Source organism: Nelusetta ayraudi, unplaced genomic scaffold (assembly GCF_046127955.1).
Source record: "Nelusetta ayraudi isolate G7.1 ecotype Tasmania unplaced genomic scaffold, CSIRO-AGI_Nayr_v1 ptg000002l, whole genome shotgun sequence".
Lineage (NCBI taxonomy): Eukaryota > Metazoa > Chordata > Actinopteri > Tetraodontiformes > Monacanthidae > Nelusetta > Nelusetta ayraudi.
The window spans coordinates 5,540,746-5,555,807 of NW_027466052.1; the positions used below are offsets into that span (position 1 = coordinate 5,540,746).

Below are 15,062 nucleotides of genomic sequence, written 5' to 3' on the forward strand. Positions count from 1 at the left end.
AAATTATGAAGAGTTTAAAGGGATGGGAACCATTCCCCTTTTGAACAGTATAAATGTTTTTTTTCCATGTTACTTATTTTTATTCTGATTTTAGTTCTTTTGATTTTTGTTATTCTTATTTCTATAAGCTTGTGTGAAATAAACAAACAAATTTAAAAAAAGAAAAAAAGAAGAAAACTTGTCTTGGGCATGACAGAGAAACTCTGAGAAGCCCTGGCGTGAGAAGGAAAGCACGGACCTCGCCCAGCAGTTCCACGTGCAGGTCTTTGAGAGCCACCGTTCCGTCCATCAGCTCCTCCTTCTCCAGCAGCAGCATGAACAGGCGGCCCTCCATGTCGCCCAGCAGGTAGCGGGAGCCGTTCGGGTCGACCCGGTTGTGGCAGACGATGGTGCTTTGCTGCGTGCGACACAGACAAGATTACTGAGGCACTCGGTTGTGCCGCTGCAACAACAGAGTACAGTAACACAGGCCGTCGTTGCCTCGTCCTCGTCCTCATGCATTATCTATGCATTTCCAAACAAGTGTACCACACTGTAAAGGCCTGTGTCTGATTCAGTCCTGCTCATCATAAAAACATGGCAAGACATTTGATCTGTTTTTTCAAAATGCACAGCTTAGAGGCTGAGCCTTGAGCAGTGACTCAGGATGTGGCGCACAAGTCAAGGTTCACCTGACGAGGAGAGAAGAGATTCAGCGTGACTGTTTTGGCGTCCCGATGGGACGCCACGCATGACGCACCGGCGCTGAGAATGAATGTTGACTCTCAGTGAGAGTAAAAGCCCACTTCGGTTAAAACGCATGAGGAAAAAGAAAACTCAGGGATTTTGTGAGCTCATCGCCGATGATGGTCATCAATTCATCAAATCGCCTGACAAAATGAATCAATTCACCAGTTCCTGAATCGAAGCTGCACTAAACATTGGTTCCGCTGTTTGTTTCAACGGACACTTGCTGTGTTGCACATGACACCAGGTAGTATGTTTTTACTTTCATTCACTTTGTTAATCTTTTTACTTGTATGTTTTTGTGGTTGCTTTGTCAGCTGCTCCTGCAATAAGGGAAACATTTTTTTTTGTCATTTCCAGACATGCCTTTTTCAATTATACTTACTGACTACAAAAGCAATCAACAGCTGCAGCTCTCATCCTGATCATAGAAAGCAGGAACAATTAGTCCCAATCAGGAAGTGGTGTGGAAATGATCTAAATGATTACGGTATTTGAGAGTTCCCATTTCAAACACTGGCTTTAACAGCAACTTGTTAACGAGATGATTATAATTGTATCCATCCTATTCCTCCATTGATATTGGGGTTACAGAGTACTGTGGATTTAATATTGTGACTTGTGCTGCATCCAGCGAGGACGGCTGGAGCAGATCTGTCCCAGCGTCGCCACTGTACAACTAGAAAACCCTGCTGGCACCAGTTTGGTGAGAACGTAGACTAACCCAGAGTTTAAACCTGAGACAAGCCTGAGCAAAGCCTCACATGGATGGGCTTATAAATGCTTCAAAACCACCCAAAACACAAAGCTGAAACTGGCTGTTCAGGTTTCTGATTTCACCTGGCCAGTGATTGTACGCTGACCATATCTCTGCTCATTTACTTACTGCTGTGATAAACTGCTGTAGGCTGACAAATAACCTGTCCAGTTCACTATACAGTTTCTGACTTCAGAGGGAAGAAACACATGTGGGCTCATTGTTAAGTATCACCTTGAAAAAGGTTCCCCTGCACAGTCAGACAGGAACACAGGAAATGAATGTTTACCCAAGCAAAAAAAAAAATTAAGATCGTTTTTCCTCTTTTAAAGACATTTCTGTCTAGACAGGTTCACCTCAGGAAACATGAAATCTTCAAGACAAATGTGTGCAATTTAGGACTTGCGTGCTTTCTTTGTCTCCACTTGAAGTTGGCTACGACTGTGCTGGAGAGAGCCGTTGAAACACAGCCGCTAAGCTTCTCCTCCGACGGCACGTAATGACAAATGCAATTGTCTGCCATTATTCTAAAAGTGAATAATTTTCTCACATGATTGAGCCTTTTCAAAATGTACTTTCACAGCTATCCTCCTCCTCTGGTGCTGCTCACGTTTCCTGTCAACTTTCCCCAACCCATTTTGGTTTTTTTTTTAAACCATCCTTTCAAAAAAAAAAACAAGAAAAAAACAACCTTTGTCGTCTCACAGATGCTTCATCAAAGGAGTCAGAACACGTGGGGTCTCGCACAAGTTTTGCCAACTGAGAAGTCACTACTTGGCATGTACACTGCGAGGCTGCTTGAAAAAGCTCCTCTTTGTTTTGGCAAGAAAAGGCAAAAAGAGAGGCATTAAACTTGCAAAACATCATTTTTTTAGAGCGGCGTTTCATTAGTCAAACTTTGCCAACAGATGTTCAACAACGACCACGTTCACGAGAAAAAAGAAAGAAAAAAAAAAGCATGTGCTTGACAGCTTACAAGGCCAGCTGGAGTTCACCCAGTGTGCAGGCTGTTAGGAGACCGAGGCTGCAGACCGTGAGGAGGCAACATTGGGAGCGCTGGAGGCCGCGGTTGGGAACCGCGTTTGCATTGCATTGCATTTGAGATTTCTGAGGAAGGAGCGAGGACGCCTTCACGGCGGTTCAAGACCTTTCCTAATAAAACACCGTTTCGCCGTCATTTCCTTTTCTCGCGCACTCGACTGTCACACACACTGGTTGAAGAATGAAGCTTCAGCCTTCGCAGGAGACGTGCAGGCTGTCCTACACTCCTGCCACTGGAACAGCCTTGTGCCGCAGCGCGTTAGGAGAGACCTCAATCAAAAAACTGTCTCCCCCTCTCAAGTGTGTACTGGTGTGTAAAACACCTTGGCAGCAAACACAAACCAGCTGAGTTTCAATGACTATGGAGGTAGAAACCAGGCATCAGTACCAAAATGTAAATCCCAGGGTTGGCAAAAGCCCATTTTACTTCAACTTGAAGCACTTGGCACAAACAGACAACATTAATTCAAAGTAAATAGTTATTAAACGCAGTAAAACGCTCAATTTCTGTGTCACCAGGAGAGAAAGGGGTTTAGCTAACGAATTTAGCTCATTTAACTGCAGGCCTGCGCTGCTCAACTCATTTGCCTTCCAAAAGGCATGCGGGCAAAATGCAGAGATGTTGATAATGTTCTCTAATTTTAGAAGCAGGAGGCTGCTGGAAAAGTCCTCTGGGCCTTTCGAGCTTTGTTAAATATGTAAAGAGCAGCACATGCTGCAACTTAAGACATGAGGGGGTGACTGTAAAGTAGCAGGGAAAGTCATTAGCAGTGCACTTTTACACAACATTTTAATGCTGTAACGTTTTAATGCGCTTAACCTCTGGTCGCAGCAGTTAACGACAGAACTTTGGCTTCATATATAAATATCTTCAGAGTTCCACAAGACACTCTATCTTTGTGTTACTTCCATGAAGATCTTTACAGGAACTGAACTATCTTGACATAAACTGAACATTCATACCAAGAAAATTTGGGGGAATGAACTCTGTTTGTTTGTCCTCACAGTATTTGAAAGGAACAAGAATATGAAAATAAAAGTAAAATATTAAGAAAAAGTCATACAGCTTATTATGAAGTCTGACGCATGTTGGAGTTGGTTTCTAAACAACAGACAAAAAAAGCACCAAACAATAAAATTACACATACGCAACATATTTCACCTGTGTTTACGCTCACGTACAACAACAAAAAAATTCTAAACTCATAACATTTTATATTTGACAGATGAACAATCTGAAGTCAACCAGCGTAATAAACTCCTCTGTAATGAAGCAGCGCAGCATGATTCGTTTACAGTGTTTGCTTTCTTTACCTTGATGGTTGGTGGTGCGATGGCCAGGTACTTGTCTCCATTGTGGTAGGTGATGGACTCTTGTCCAATGATTATAGCACCACCAAATGGCTCTGGAACTAAATTGCAAGAAGACGGTCAACGGTAATTAATTAATTATCTACACAGGTTTATGGTTATTAAAAAAAAACAGAAAAGAAAAAAATAATCGTAAAATTTAAATGTATATTAATTTTTTTATTTATTTTTTAATGTATATGTATTTGAAATAAACAAGATGATTACCTGGGATGACCATCGATGCCTCGGCCTCCACGTTCTCTTGTTTCCAGGGGCCCTTGTTGAACTCCTTCTCTCTGAGTGAAACCTCGTAAGTCTTCACGTGGCGTCCCTGGGGGTCCTGCCAAACACAAGCGAGCAAGTCAGAGGTAGAATCACTTTGAGAAAGGTCTCTTCAAAAGTTTCAAATTGCTCAATACAAGGCCAAGAATTCCAGTTGTTTTGGCACCACCCACAAAAAACACGACTTTTGCTCGTTTGTCTGCTGGACTACTGACACGGTTTTTACTTCACACTTCAGCATCTAAAAATAGGAAAACAAAGGAGTCCCTCATTACCTGGTAGATAAAGCAGACGGTTGGAGCCTGGCAGCCGTACAGGAAGTGAACGTCTATAACCTGCAGCTCCTCCAGTCTGATGTTGAAGGCCTTGAGCTCGCGGTTGTCTCGGTCCAGGGGGATCACTTTGAACAGGCCGTCATACAGACGCAGGCCGATCATACGACACTCTGGGTCGACGATGCCGATGATGCCAGTTTCTGATGGACGCCCAATACGATCCTGTAGTGTAGAGAGTATATGTGCCGTGCAGGGGTCGCTCCTTTATTTGCTTCAGAATTAAAATTAAATGTGTAAAACTGACATGTATTGCAACCTTAAATTAACATTCCCATCAATGTGAATAGAAAAAGTTATTTCACTGCACAGCAGTTATGTTACACCTAATTGACTCTCTACAGATCATAAACTACATATAATATAAAAAGGTTCCTGAGGGAAGGTATAAAAAATGATTGTAGGATAATGGCAAAAAAACAACCGCACAGCAGCTCCTGATGAATGAGCTTCACACATTCATGCAGTTGCTGTACTCACCTGAACGTTTCCGTGAGCCCTTGTGATGATGTCGATGCTTTCCCCGTTCTGTTTGTACTCTAGGATGCAGGCGTTGTACTTGGATGTAAGAATGAAAAGCAGGTCTTTGCTCTCACCCTAAACAAATGAGGGAACAAAATCCCAACAATAAGAGTCATTAAGCGCCGCACAAGAACAGTGTGGCCGTCGAAACCAATAGTGAGGCTGATTTATCACGACAGAATGAAACGGCAATCAATCCTCCCGCTCACAACCACCTGCCTTATAAATGACTCGGTGGCCTTATTTGTCGCCGACAGCTCACTGACTAGCAGTCCACTGCGGTGCATACCTTTGGCCTGAAGAGCTCCATGACGGCAATCTTTCCGTACATTCCAACTTCCTTGACGGGCCTGAGCCCCTCTGCTGTGACCACATAGATCTCCAACCGTGTGTTCTTGGCAATGAGCAGATTGAGGTCCTCCGCTGAGGTGAAGTGGCCTGCGGACACATGGGAGTTTGTTTGTGGCTAGTTACATTTCATGAGGTTAATCTGGGGTGGGATCTGAATAAGAGCAAAGATGAGCGAGGTTGAGATGGTGATAGGATATAGGCGCCCAGAATGACCCAGAATTTCCAACGTCAAATTGGAAATCATGACTGTGTCAAGAAAGGACAGTACAGGAAATTAAAAAAAAAAAGCAAACAAGAGAATGATGAAAATGAGCGTATATATATATATATATATATATATATATATATATATATATATATATATATATATATATATATATATATATATATATATACATATATATATTCTAGCTTGACATTGTAGTTTTGAGCTGTGTGCACGCCTAAAACAGATACGTTCTCTGCACATCTTCAGCGTTCTGCAGTGCAGCAAGTGGTTCAGGGACCACAAACTTTATGAGGACAGTACATATCAATAGTGCTGCAAAGAATTTCTGCCTTCAAATTTTCTGTATTGTTTTTCCAGTAAAATTTGATTTAGGCTACTTTATTAGCAGGCGAGGGGGTGCCGGGTATTTTTCTGGTTTATTTTAATAACCAGGATGACAACGCACGCACACACAAAGAGGCATTTGTCATATTACATTCTGTTCTAAATATTGCAACCAGCTATGTAGCTAGCTATAAACATAACAATGATGTTAACATGATGGATTATGGTTTTATGTATTTGATAGGTAAACGTTTGATTGATTGCAACTGAAATAGGCCGGTGTTAGCTGATAACGTCAACAAACATACTATTTAAAAAAATAACATTAAAAAATTATATGGCAGCTGATGGCAATTACAGGCAGTAATTTGTCCATGATCATGTAATGTCGTTACCTGTATCTTGTAGCTAATTAGTGGTCAAGTGTGTAGTTTAGGAATAGGTTTATAACGTAGTTTCTTAAAGGCAGAGGTGAGTACAGCTAAATGAACTGAAACGGTAACACTGCACTCACTGCTTTGGATGCGTCACGTCACGTCAAGTAGACTACCGCCGCTATCCTGAATACTCGTGAGCATGAGACATCGTTTTAAGTCTCGTTCTAGTATGCCAATACTGAAAATCTCATATCTGCTCTTTTGGAGTCCACTATCGTTTTGCTTGTGTCGTGGGTCCAGTTTGGGGAGACTGACAACTTCGGACTCGATTCGGTATCCACGGCGACTTCAGCGCAGACACGTTTTACACACGTCTCATGTCACACGTTTCTGACACATCGCGCAGCCTTGTTTTTAGTGTGCTAACGTATTTCGTATCAGTCGCTTGTTCGCGATCAACACTAGACATCTGGTTAGGTTAGGTTGCAGTCGGTTTCAGATGGCACAGGCTGTAAAACGACACAGTTGTTTACCTACAGTGTGCAAAAGGGAAACATAACAAGAAGGCGAACGGCGTAAACTAAAAGTATTTCAAAATGGGGTGTGCACTTAAAACACATTACATTCGCATGTTGGGACACTTGTGGCGCAGCGTGTGCGCGGATGAATAGGGGTTAACAAGCAGGTAAACATTTCACTTAGCAAAACAAAAGCTAGCTGCTAGCGGAGGCCCGTGGTGAGCGACTAGACTTTCAAGCGCGGGAGCTTCGGCTAACAGCACGCAGGTGGCAAAAACACTTCGTCCCCGCAGAAGCGAGAAACGGGCAACGGCTACTCACCCGTGATGCAGGCGTTCACCGCCGTCGGCTTCTGCGCTGTTACCACGTAATTGTACGACATGCTGCACGACAACTCAAGACAAACGCCAGAGCAGTGTTTTTTTAATCCCACAACACAAAAATCATTGATGATAAGTGACCCGGAAGTAGATAGCTCTTAGTCGTCTAAGCTTCTGAACGTCCTGCAACTGTAACACTATGCTACAGCGCACCCCTGTGGCGGCGTGGCGTTTCTCTCGAGCGTTTGTTAATTTAATGTCAGAAAGTTAAGACCGTTCTACGCATGCGAACTTGGTTCTAATATTCCAAAGATCGTTGAAAATAGATCGATAGGAGTCGACTGATTGAAAGCAGCCACGTTTATATGTGAGCAGTAATCACTGGCTGTTTCAGAGTTTATTAAACTTGCTTTCTTTAAAGATACCCTACATTAAAAGAAAACAGATAAAGAACAAAGGACATTTTGACATTCCACTGAGTCAAAGGACAACTTCAAGTTGTCCTGGAGTCCTCTACTCTCTGTGTTGGTGAATGACATTTTAATGTGGCTTATCATGCAACACTTCAATTCAATTTAGTTAGTTAAAATGAAGCGGCTTCAAATTTAAATAAATTTCTGGTACACACTGAAACCAGAATATTAAAACCTTTAACCCGCGCGCATGACCAAATAAACATACGTTCAAAATGGACCACAGATGTATTTTTTAACGTGTTTCATAAAAATTCGGAAAATTTGAATTTCTGGTTTGGTTTTTATCTTCTGGATATGATGATTTGAAACGTAATTGAATTTGTCATTGGCCAGTAACAGATGACGAAGGGTGAAACGTGCCTCTCCGTGTTGGGCTCGTCTGCTGCAACCTGATTGGAGGATTTGTTAAACGGGCGGGAGCTGAACGGAAAACAGGAAGTAAAAATGTGTTGCCAGAAAGATATTTACAGTAGTTTCCCACTGTTACATTGTCGCCGGATAAATCACTGTTGATACTGCAGAGTGGGATTAAGCAGGTCCAACATTCGACTTGATGGAATTTAAAATGCAGCCGGTTCGAAAACGCCGGGCCACTGATTTACAAAAGGCAACGCAGAATAGGTTTGTAGGCTGTGGCTCAAGTTATTTTTATAACACTGCTTTTACGTTGTGTCAGGAAAGAGTCGGCTCGGAAATAGCGGATACAAATAATTGAGAGTATCTAACATTCTGTGTCCGTTTGTTGTGTTTAGAGTTCAGCGTTTCAAATATGTCGACACTTAACTGTAAGTTAACCGCGTAAAGACCACTGTCAACGTCGTAATAACGTACTAAAATGGTCAGCAAATATGAAGTTGATTAAAATGTATATAGCTGGATCATACTGTTTTGTGGTGAAAATCACCCCCAGGCAATTATCACGTTCAACTGTCAGTAACAGAGTATACACCATATGGTATACCCCAAACTAAAGTATTTGTGGGGGAGGTGGGCTATATACATTTGCTTTAACGTTCTTTTAAACTAAACTATTGCATTTTGGCATTTCAAGTTTGCTTGTAAAGAAATGGCAATCACACTGAAAATGCTTGCTCTCATAAAAAGCCTCCTTTGCAGTACAAAGAAACTTGTCCTTTCACGTGGCTCATGTACGTACACCCTCTTCCTCGTGTATCCTCGTTCCCTGCCAATTTGAATGACAACTTTTGAATTAGAGGCTGTGATGAACGTGGTCTATACGTGTCTCTCTGCTGCTGTTAAGAGACTGTTTAGACTGTGCACCTTGTTTGCTGCCAGACAGGGCTTGAGAACCTGAATTGATCTATGCGTACAAGTCTGTGAAGTTACTACCAATCATGCAAGTACAAATTGTAAATTCAAATTTAAATTGCTCTGTCAGTCAAGATGTACCAGTGCTGACAACTTGATTGTGATTATGCAAAGTGCAGGAAGGTGGGGATTGCTTTAATATTCTACTTTTGTTTTGTTTCTTTACATTTCTGCAACATGATGTTCGGCACACAAAATTGAGCAAAACATTCTTTTCTCTCGTCATCACTTGACTGCAGGGTTGCGTCAAAATAAAATGGACAAATTACAGAGGTTTAAAGCGCAGGATTTATATTTATAGTTATCTGCAAAAGAAAACACCTTATAGTACCCCTCGCCTCTCTAAAATCTAAAATGCTGTTTTTGTAGCTTCGCTTCAGTGCCGTTACAGTCAGTGTTAATTTGTGTTAACAGCAACCCAGTCAGTCCGAAGGAACATTTGCCCCAGCAGAAGAAACAGCAGCGCTTCCACTTAGACCTGTGGTTCTGTCTCACTCTGCAGAACTGGGTGCTGGATTTTGGAAGGCCAATTGTTATGGTGAGGAGGCTTAACTGAGTCATGTGATTCATGCTGTTTGACTTAGATTTGTGTCATTCATTTTTTTTATTTATTTTATTTATTTATTTATTTATTTATTTATTTATTTATACATTCTTTTGTTAGATTATTCTCCCCTTGGAATGGTTTCCTCTGAACAAGCCGAGTGCTGGAGATTATTTCCACATGGCTTACAATGTGATCACGCCTTTCATAATGCTGAAGGTGAGTTTTAGCAAATCTGACCACTTTGGCCGAAACTGTTCAAATAAACAATCAAAACAACTTGATATGCCATCACAGTGAATTGTCTCCTTGCAACTATAACCACGTTAACGTCACAAGGATGACTCCACATAGTTGTAAAATCATCAGGAATTATTTCAGAAAAATGTAATTGGCAAAACCTACAATGTTGATTGGATTGACAATGTGAATGATGTTTATGTGTATACAGCTCATTTATTTCAAGCACAGGCAACTTGTGGTGCCTTTAAGCCTGCATTTCCCTCGGCGAGCTTGTTGTTCTATCTTTAAAATATTACCGCTTAGCCTGCCTGCTTTTTTTTTTTGATGTCCTTGGAGAGAGAATTAAATTTAAACTGCGTCGTGTTTAAGTTAAAAGGTCACTTGCATCATTTTGCTTAAAAGAACAGTGGGTGACGAGAAGAAAAGGCTGATTAATTTTTCAGGATGACAACTGTGCCACGGTAATTAAAAAAGAAAAAAACTTCATACATTCCGAATGATGCATCCAAATAATTAGCAAGTCTGAATCATCACCAATTGTGTGCACTTGCTGCTCCAATCAGCTGATTGAGCGCAGCCCCAGGGCGCTGCCTCGCTCGGCGGTCTACCTCTGCATCATCACGTTCGTCATGGGAGCCAGCATCCACCTGGTGGGCGACTCCATCAACCACCGCCTCATCCTGAGCGGCTACCAGCTCCACCTGTCAGTCAGAGACAACCCCATCATCCGAGACCTCAAGCCTGCCTCACTGGTTAGTATCCAAACAAGGTGCTCTGGGCATACCGGAAGACCTGATTGAGAATCTTTCCTTCTTTTGGATGGGGAGGACGCTGGTCTGTCCTGCCAAGTCCAGTATGAAGAGTTTTCAGTTGGCCTTGGAAGTCAGGCACCAGCCAGCGACCTGGAAGCAAATGCTGCTCACTGTCCTCATTCAGCATATAAACACATTTCACACAAATCTGAAATTAATATAAAGTGAAAAGACCAAGAACATGTCATGTAAATTACTGTAATGTAATTGAATAGCTTTAGAAAGAGTTTAGTTAAACATAGTGCAGTGAATGTTGCCCTCTTCCATTAATTGGAAGTGGAAGGAAGGAGGTGACCTACCTGAACTTGCTGTAAAAATGTTTTATTTTGTTTGCATAACCATAAATGTTGTCATGATGCATTTATATCAGTTTTTCTCACGTTTCGCTCTGGTCCGGTCTTCATACCTACTTTCTTTGATTAGGTGTGCTGGTACTACTACTAATCGAACGGTAGATGGCACTGTTACATAAAAGTCGCGTGCTGCACGGGGTTCTCTTATCCCGTCAGTGCAGATATTCAGTGAAAATCCTACCTGGCAGCTGCCCAAGCTCACAGCGAGGTCTTGTTTTCTTTCTCCCTCGCAGATCGACTCCTTTGAGCTGCTGTACTACTACGACGAGCAGCTGGGACACTTGATGTGGTAAGTGTTTGATTCAGGGTGTCGGAGAGAGAGGGACAGATCATTCAGGGTCAAGTACAGTATGGATGTTTACCTCAACGAAGGACTTCAAAGTGCTGAATCTTCATCAGACGTCAGAGTCAATAATGCCCAGACAGTGTCAAGCAGTCAGTGATCAATATGCCTGGCCGGTCACTTCTCATCAGCAGCAAACTAGACCAGCAGATGCCGGGCTCTTCATTGTTAACACTGGACGTGCACGGCCGGCATTAAAAAAAAACAACAACAGGGAAACGTGTCCATTATTATTATTATTATTATTATTATTATTATTATTATTATTATTATTATTATTATTGTTATTGTTATTAATAGTCATAGTAGTAGTAGGAGTAGTAATCTAATTTAAAATATGTTAGAATAATAATAATGATGCATTTTTTCCTCCTGTTTTCTTCCTCCTCATCTCTCCCTGATCTCACTTTCACATCCTGATTTGATGCTTTTATTCTATAATTATCTTTACATCCGCTTCATTGCAACTCTTTCTTTGGTCTTGGCCTTGACTCGGTCCGTCTTGGACTTTGTCTTGTTTTGGTTGCGATACCTCCAGTCTTAGCAGTGTCTCACTCTCATCCTTGGTGGTCTTGACTCCATCACCACTGAATGGCACCGACATTAAGAATGGTCGACAAAATGTAAGAAACCTGATGTTGAGTTTAAACCACTGGCATCTATGGCCTCAGAATTGCTCCAACAAAGTTGGAGCAATTCTTCAGACCTGCGGCTCCAGATTGAGAGGGAGGGGAGAAAAAAAAACCTTTGATGCCAGAACCTTTTAGAAGATATGAAATGTTCAGCTTGAAGAAACTTTAATCCGGCCTTCAGCGTTGGTTGAAATGTTCTTGTGTTTGAAGTTTTGCCAGGAGACCCTGATCTTATTTATTTATTTATTTATTTATTTATTTAATTTTATTTAATTTTATTTGAACCCAAAACTCATTTCTCATTTCCCGGGGTTTCGTTCCAGGTACGTCCCTTTCTTCATCATTCTCACACTCTACTTCATCGGATGCTTCACCAAGGCCAGAGAACACAAACGGATTCCGCTCTCTGGTTGGCTGTTGCTCGGGCCCAGCTCCCTCTACTATTGGTGAGTCACACCCCATTCAGTGGCGAGTTCTAAGCGACGCCACAGAAAGAGCTTTCATCCCATTGACGCCGCCTCAGGTTGGAGATAGAATATCGATGTGGTGCAAACCAAGACATGAGTGAAAAGTAATTACTTCTCTTCTGTTTGGAGGAAACTGAAATGTTATTGTGAACAGTCCTCAATTTGTGCTGGGGCAAATAAAATTGAAGAGGCCGGCTTCCTGTTGTTCGCACAGCCTGAACAACAGCAAAACAAGCCTGACACGGTTGTAGTGTCAGTTCAGCCTTCCTTCCAATGTCAAACCAAAGTTTTATTTTCCATGAAATCTTACTTCTATTGTTCCATTCTCAAAGTCTGAGGGCACTTCACCCAGCAGTACCTTGGCATTGTGAATTGCACCAGAGTATCACAGCACAGCGATTCTTTTTGTCGGCCAATAGCCAACAAAAGAAAGTGAGTGTATCCGAATAACACCTCACTCACTGTGTGTGTAACTTCAAGAATAAAATCCATCCCGTCTTCACGTCGGAGCCTCCAGTGGCAGAAAAAGAACACGGTCCAGTTCAGCAGTGTCATAAAATCACTCGTGGGAAAATCTAAAGTGGTACAGTTGTAAAGTAACTGAAAAATGATAATAATGAATAATTAAATTTAATAACAATATACACCAGCTGTCAAAAGTTTTTACACACCTTCTTGTGTAGTGTTTCTTCTTTTTAATTTCTTGACTGTTTACCTTGGAGGTTGTCACTGAAGGCATCAAAGCTATGAATGAAGATGTGGATTTTTGTAGTGAACAAAAAAAGTGTGAAATAACACGTTTTGTGTTGTAGACTCCTCGAAACAGCCATATAAAACATATCTAAAGTTTTAATTTTTAAATTAAATTTAAGTTTTAATTTATAATTTTCATATATTTGGTGTTGTGTCCAAACTTTGGACTGGCAAAAGATATTTCAAAATACGTCTGTTTAAGTTTAGCTGTTCAACCAACGGGCGCCGCCATTGCTTTTGTGCGGGCGGACGCGACGTGACGTGACGGCATCGGTGCCTGAACTTGTCAACCCAGCAATCTTACTTGTAAATAACTAAAGGTTGATTAAAAATGGCAGGAAATAGGAGCTGAGACAACGTAAAAGACATGACGACAACCGTTGACTTCCATTACTTGCCACGTCGCTGCCTCTCAGCAAGCTGCGGCGGCGGACTTGCTTTTCTCTTCGTCCTCTGAATCTACGGCTTTTCTTCACTGTCACTTGCCAATAAAAGCTTTGAAGATATAGAAGATATTCCCTAGCTTTTTTTTTATTGCCTCTCCTCTCTATTCAAGGTACCTGGTGACCGAGGGACAAATCACCGAGCTTTTCCTCCTCACATTCCTGGCCATGGTCGGCGTGGTGACGTACCAGCGTCACAAAGGCCTCAGCCCCGACGGCAACGGCCTCTTCCTGCTGTGGAGCTTCGGCGGCACGGCGCTGCTGGTGGCCGTGTGGGTGGCCCACCTGTGGAACGACCCGGTGCTGCGCGACAAGTACCCCGGACTCCTGTATGTGCCCGAGCCCTGGTCCTACTACACGCTGCACGTCAAGAGGAGCCACTCCTAAACGTCCCCGTGCCCCCCAGTGTTCCTGCACGAGTGCTTGTTTTCTTCCGCCAGGACATTTCCTGCGTCAGAGCAGTTACTCTCGCAGCCAAAACAGCTCCTCCTCTTCCTCACCCTCCTCATCCTCCATCTCCACCACCAGCTCATCCGCCTCATTCTCCTCATTGCAGTAGGACAGACACCTCTGCCATGCTTGACTTGAGTGTTTTGCTAGATTATTGAACTGCCTTTTTGACTTGAAAGTGATTTGAATGAATTAAAAATCCTCACAGCGAAGGTCGACACAGCCCGTGTTCAGGCTTTAACGCACAGCAGTTTGGCCCAAAAAAAAAAAGAAAAGAAAGAGAGAGAGCGAGTAAGGCGGTTATCTAACAATCAGTGGTTTGACATTTGTTCTGCCTCAGTTCATATTGATGGGTTTTATTAGTCTGTCTGACTGGCAGCTGTTTGTTTGTCAGCACGCTGTGTCGAAAAATAGCTGCAGTTGTTTTTGTATCAAGGAGCAAAAAAACGGAGAGTAAAGAGGAGTAGATGGCTCAAGACGGTAAGTCTCAAGATGTTTACACAGAACAATGCAGCAATAATTTAAAGACGCAAGTGAGAAAAAAAAAACCAGACTCATTAGCAATAATCTGCTTCTATTGTTCTCTAACAGGAAGCACAGGTCCAGTCTGTATTTAAAGTTAACATTTGCAGCTGTTGCCTTTTGAAACGGGTCTTCCTTACAGTGTTTCTCACTTGATCGATGAAAGTTGTGATTTACTCTGAAAAAACAATTGTTTGTCATTGTTGACTTGCTCAGTCTCTTCAAAAATAAATGAATAAATAAAAGGTCCTGCTGAGTTGACAATCCTGCCTTCAGTATTCGCGTCTTTAACTTAAATGTATATAATTTTGTTTCATAAGTGTCTTGATTATATAAGAGTGATCATCCTGTCAATCCAGTTGGGATCTTTGTTTGTTTGAATGATTTGTTTTTGTCTAAAATGCTTTTTACCAGCTTTTTCGAGAGGCTGTCACTGCTTTGTTTGAGACGTCTGGTTAAGTAACATGACTTTTGCTTACACACGAAGAAGAAAACAAACCCCACAAAGTGCGCTGCATTGTGTTATTGTAAACAGCGAATGACAATGATGATGAGTCTCCTCC

General features: G+C 42.0%; 2 protein-coding genes across 2 annotated transcripts in view; one reads left to right on the plus strand and one right to left on the minus strand.

Annotated features, from left to right (window-relative positions):
* The window catches only part of ddb1 (damage-specific DNA binding protein 1), a 46,385-nt gene extending 39,075 nt beyond the window's left edge, over positions 1 to 7,310 (minus strand). The window contains exons 1-7 of the mRNA XM_076019289.1: positions 7,134 to 7,310; positions 5,303 to 5,451; positions 4,972 to 5,088; positions 4,435 to 4,656; positions 4,103 to 4,217; positions 3,839 to 3,936; positions 239 to 397 (exon numbers count right to left, since the gene is read on the minus strand). Coding sequence (XP_075875404.1) covers positions 239 to 397; positions 3,839 to 3,936; positions 4,103 to 4,217; positions 4,435 to 4,656; positions 4,972 to 5,088; positions 5,303 to 5,451; positions 7,134 to 7,194 — 921 coding nt within the window. The 5' untranslated portion in view covers positions 7,195 to 7,310. The remainder of the gene's footprint in view (positions 1 to 238; positions 398 to 3,838; positions 3,937 to 4,102; positions 4,218 to 4,434; positions 4,657 to 4,971; positions 5,089 to 5,302; positions 5,452 to 7,133) is intronic.
* Positions 7,311 to 8,027: 717 nt separating this feature from the next.
* On the plus strand, positions 8,028 to 14,763 carry cln6a (CLN6 transmembrane ER protein a). Its single transcript, XM_076019301.1, has 7 exons — positions 8,028 to 8,229; positions 9,352 to 9,475; positions 9,602 to 9,700; positions 10,288 to 10,476; positions 11,123 to 11,178; positions 12,188 to 12,310; positions 13,641 to 14,763. The coding sequence occupies exons 1-7, from the start codon at positions 8,162 to 8,164 to the stop codon at positions 13,912 to 13,914; spliced, it is 933 nt and encodes a 310-aa protein (XP_075875416.1). The 5' UTR covers positions 8,028 to 8,161; the 3' UTR covers positions 13,915 to 14,763.
* Positions 14,764 to 15,062: the final 299 nt, after the last annotated feature.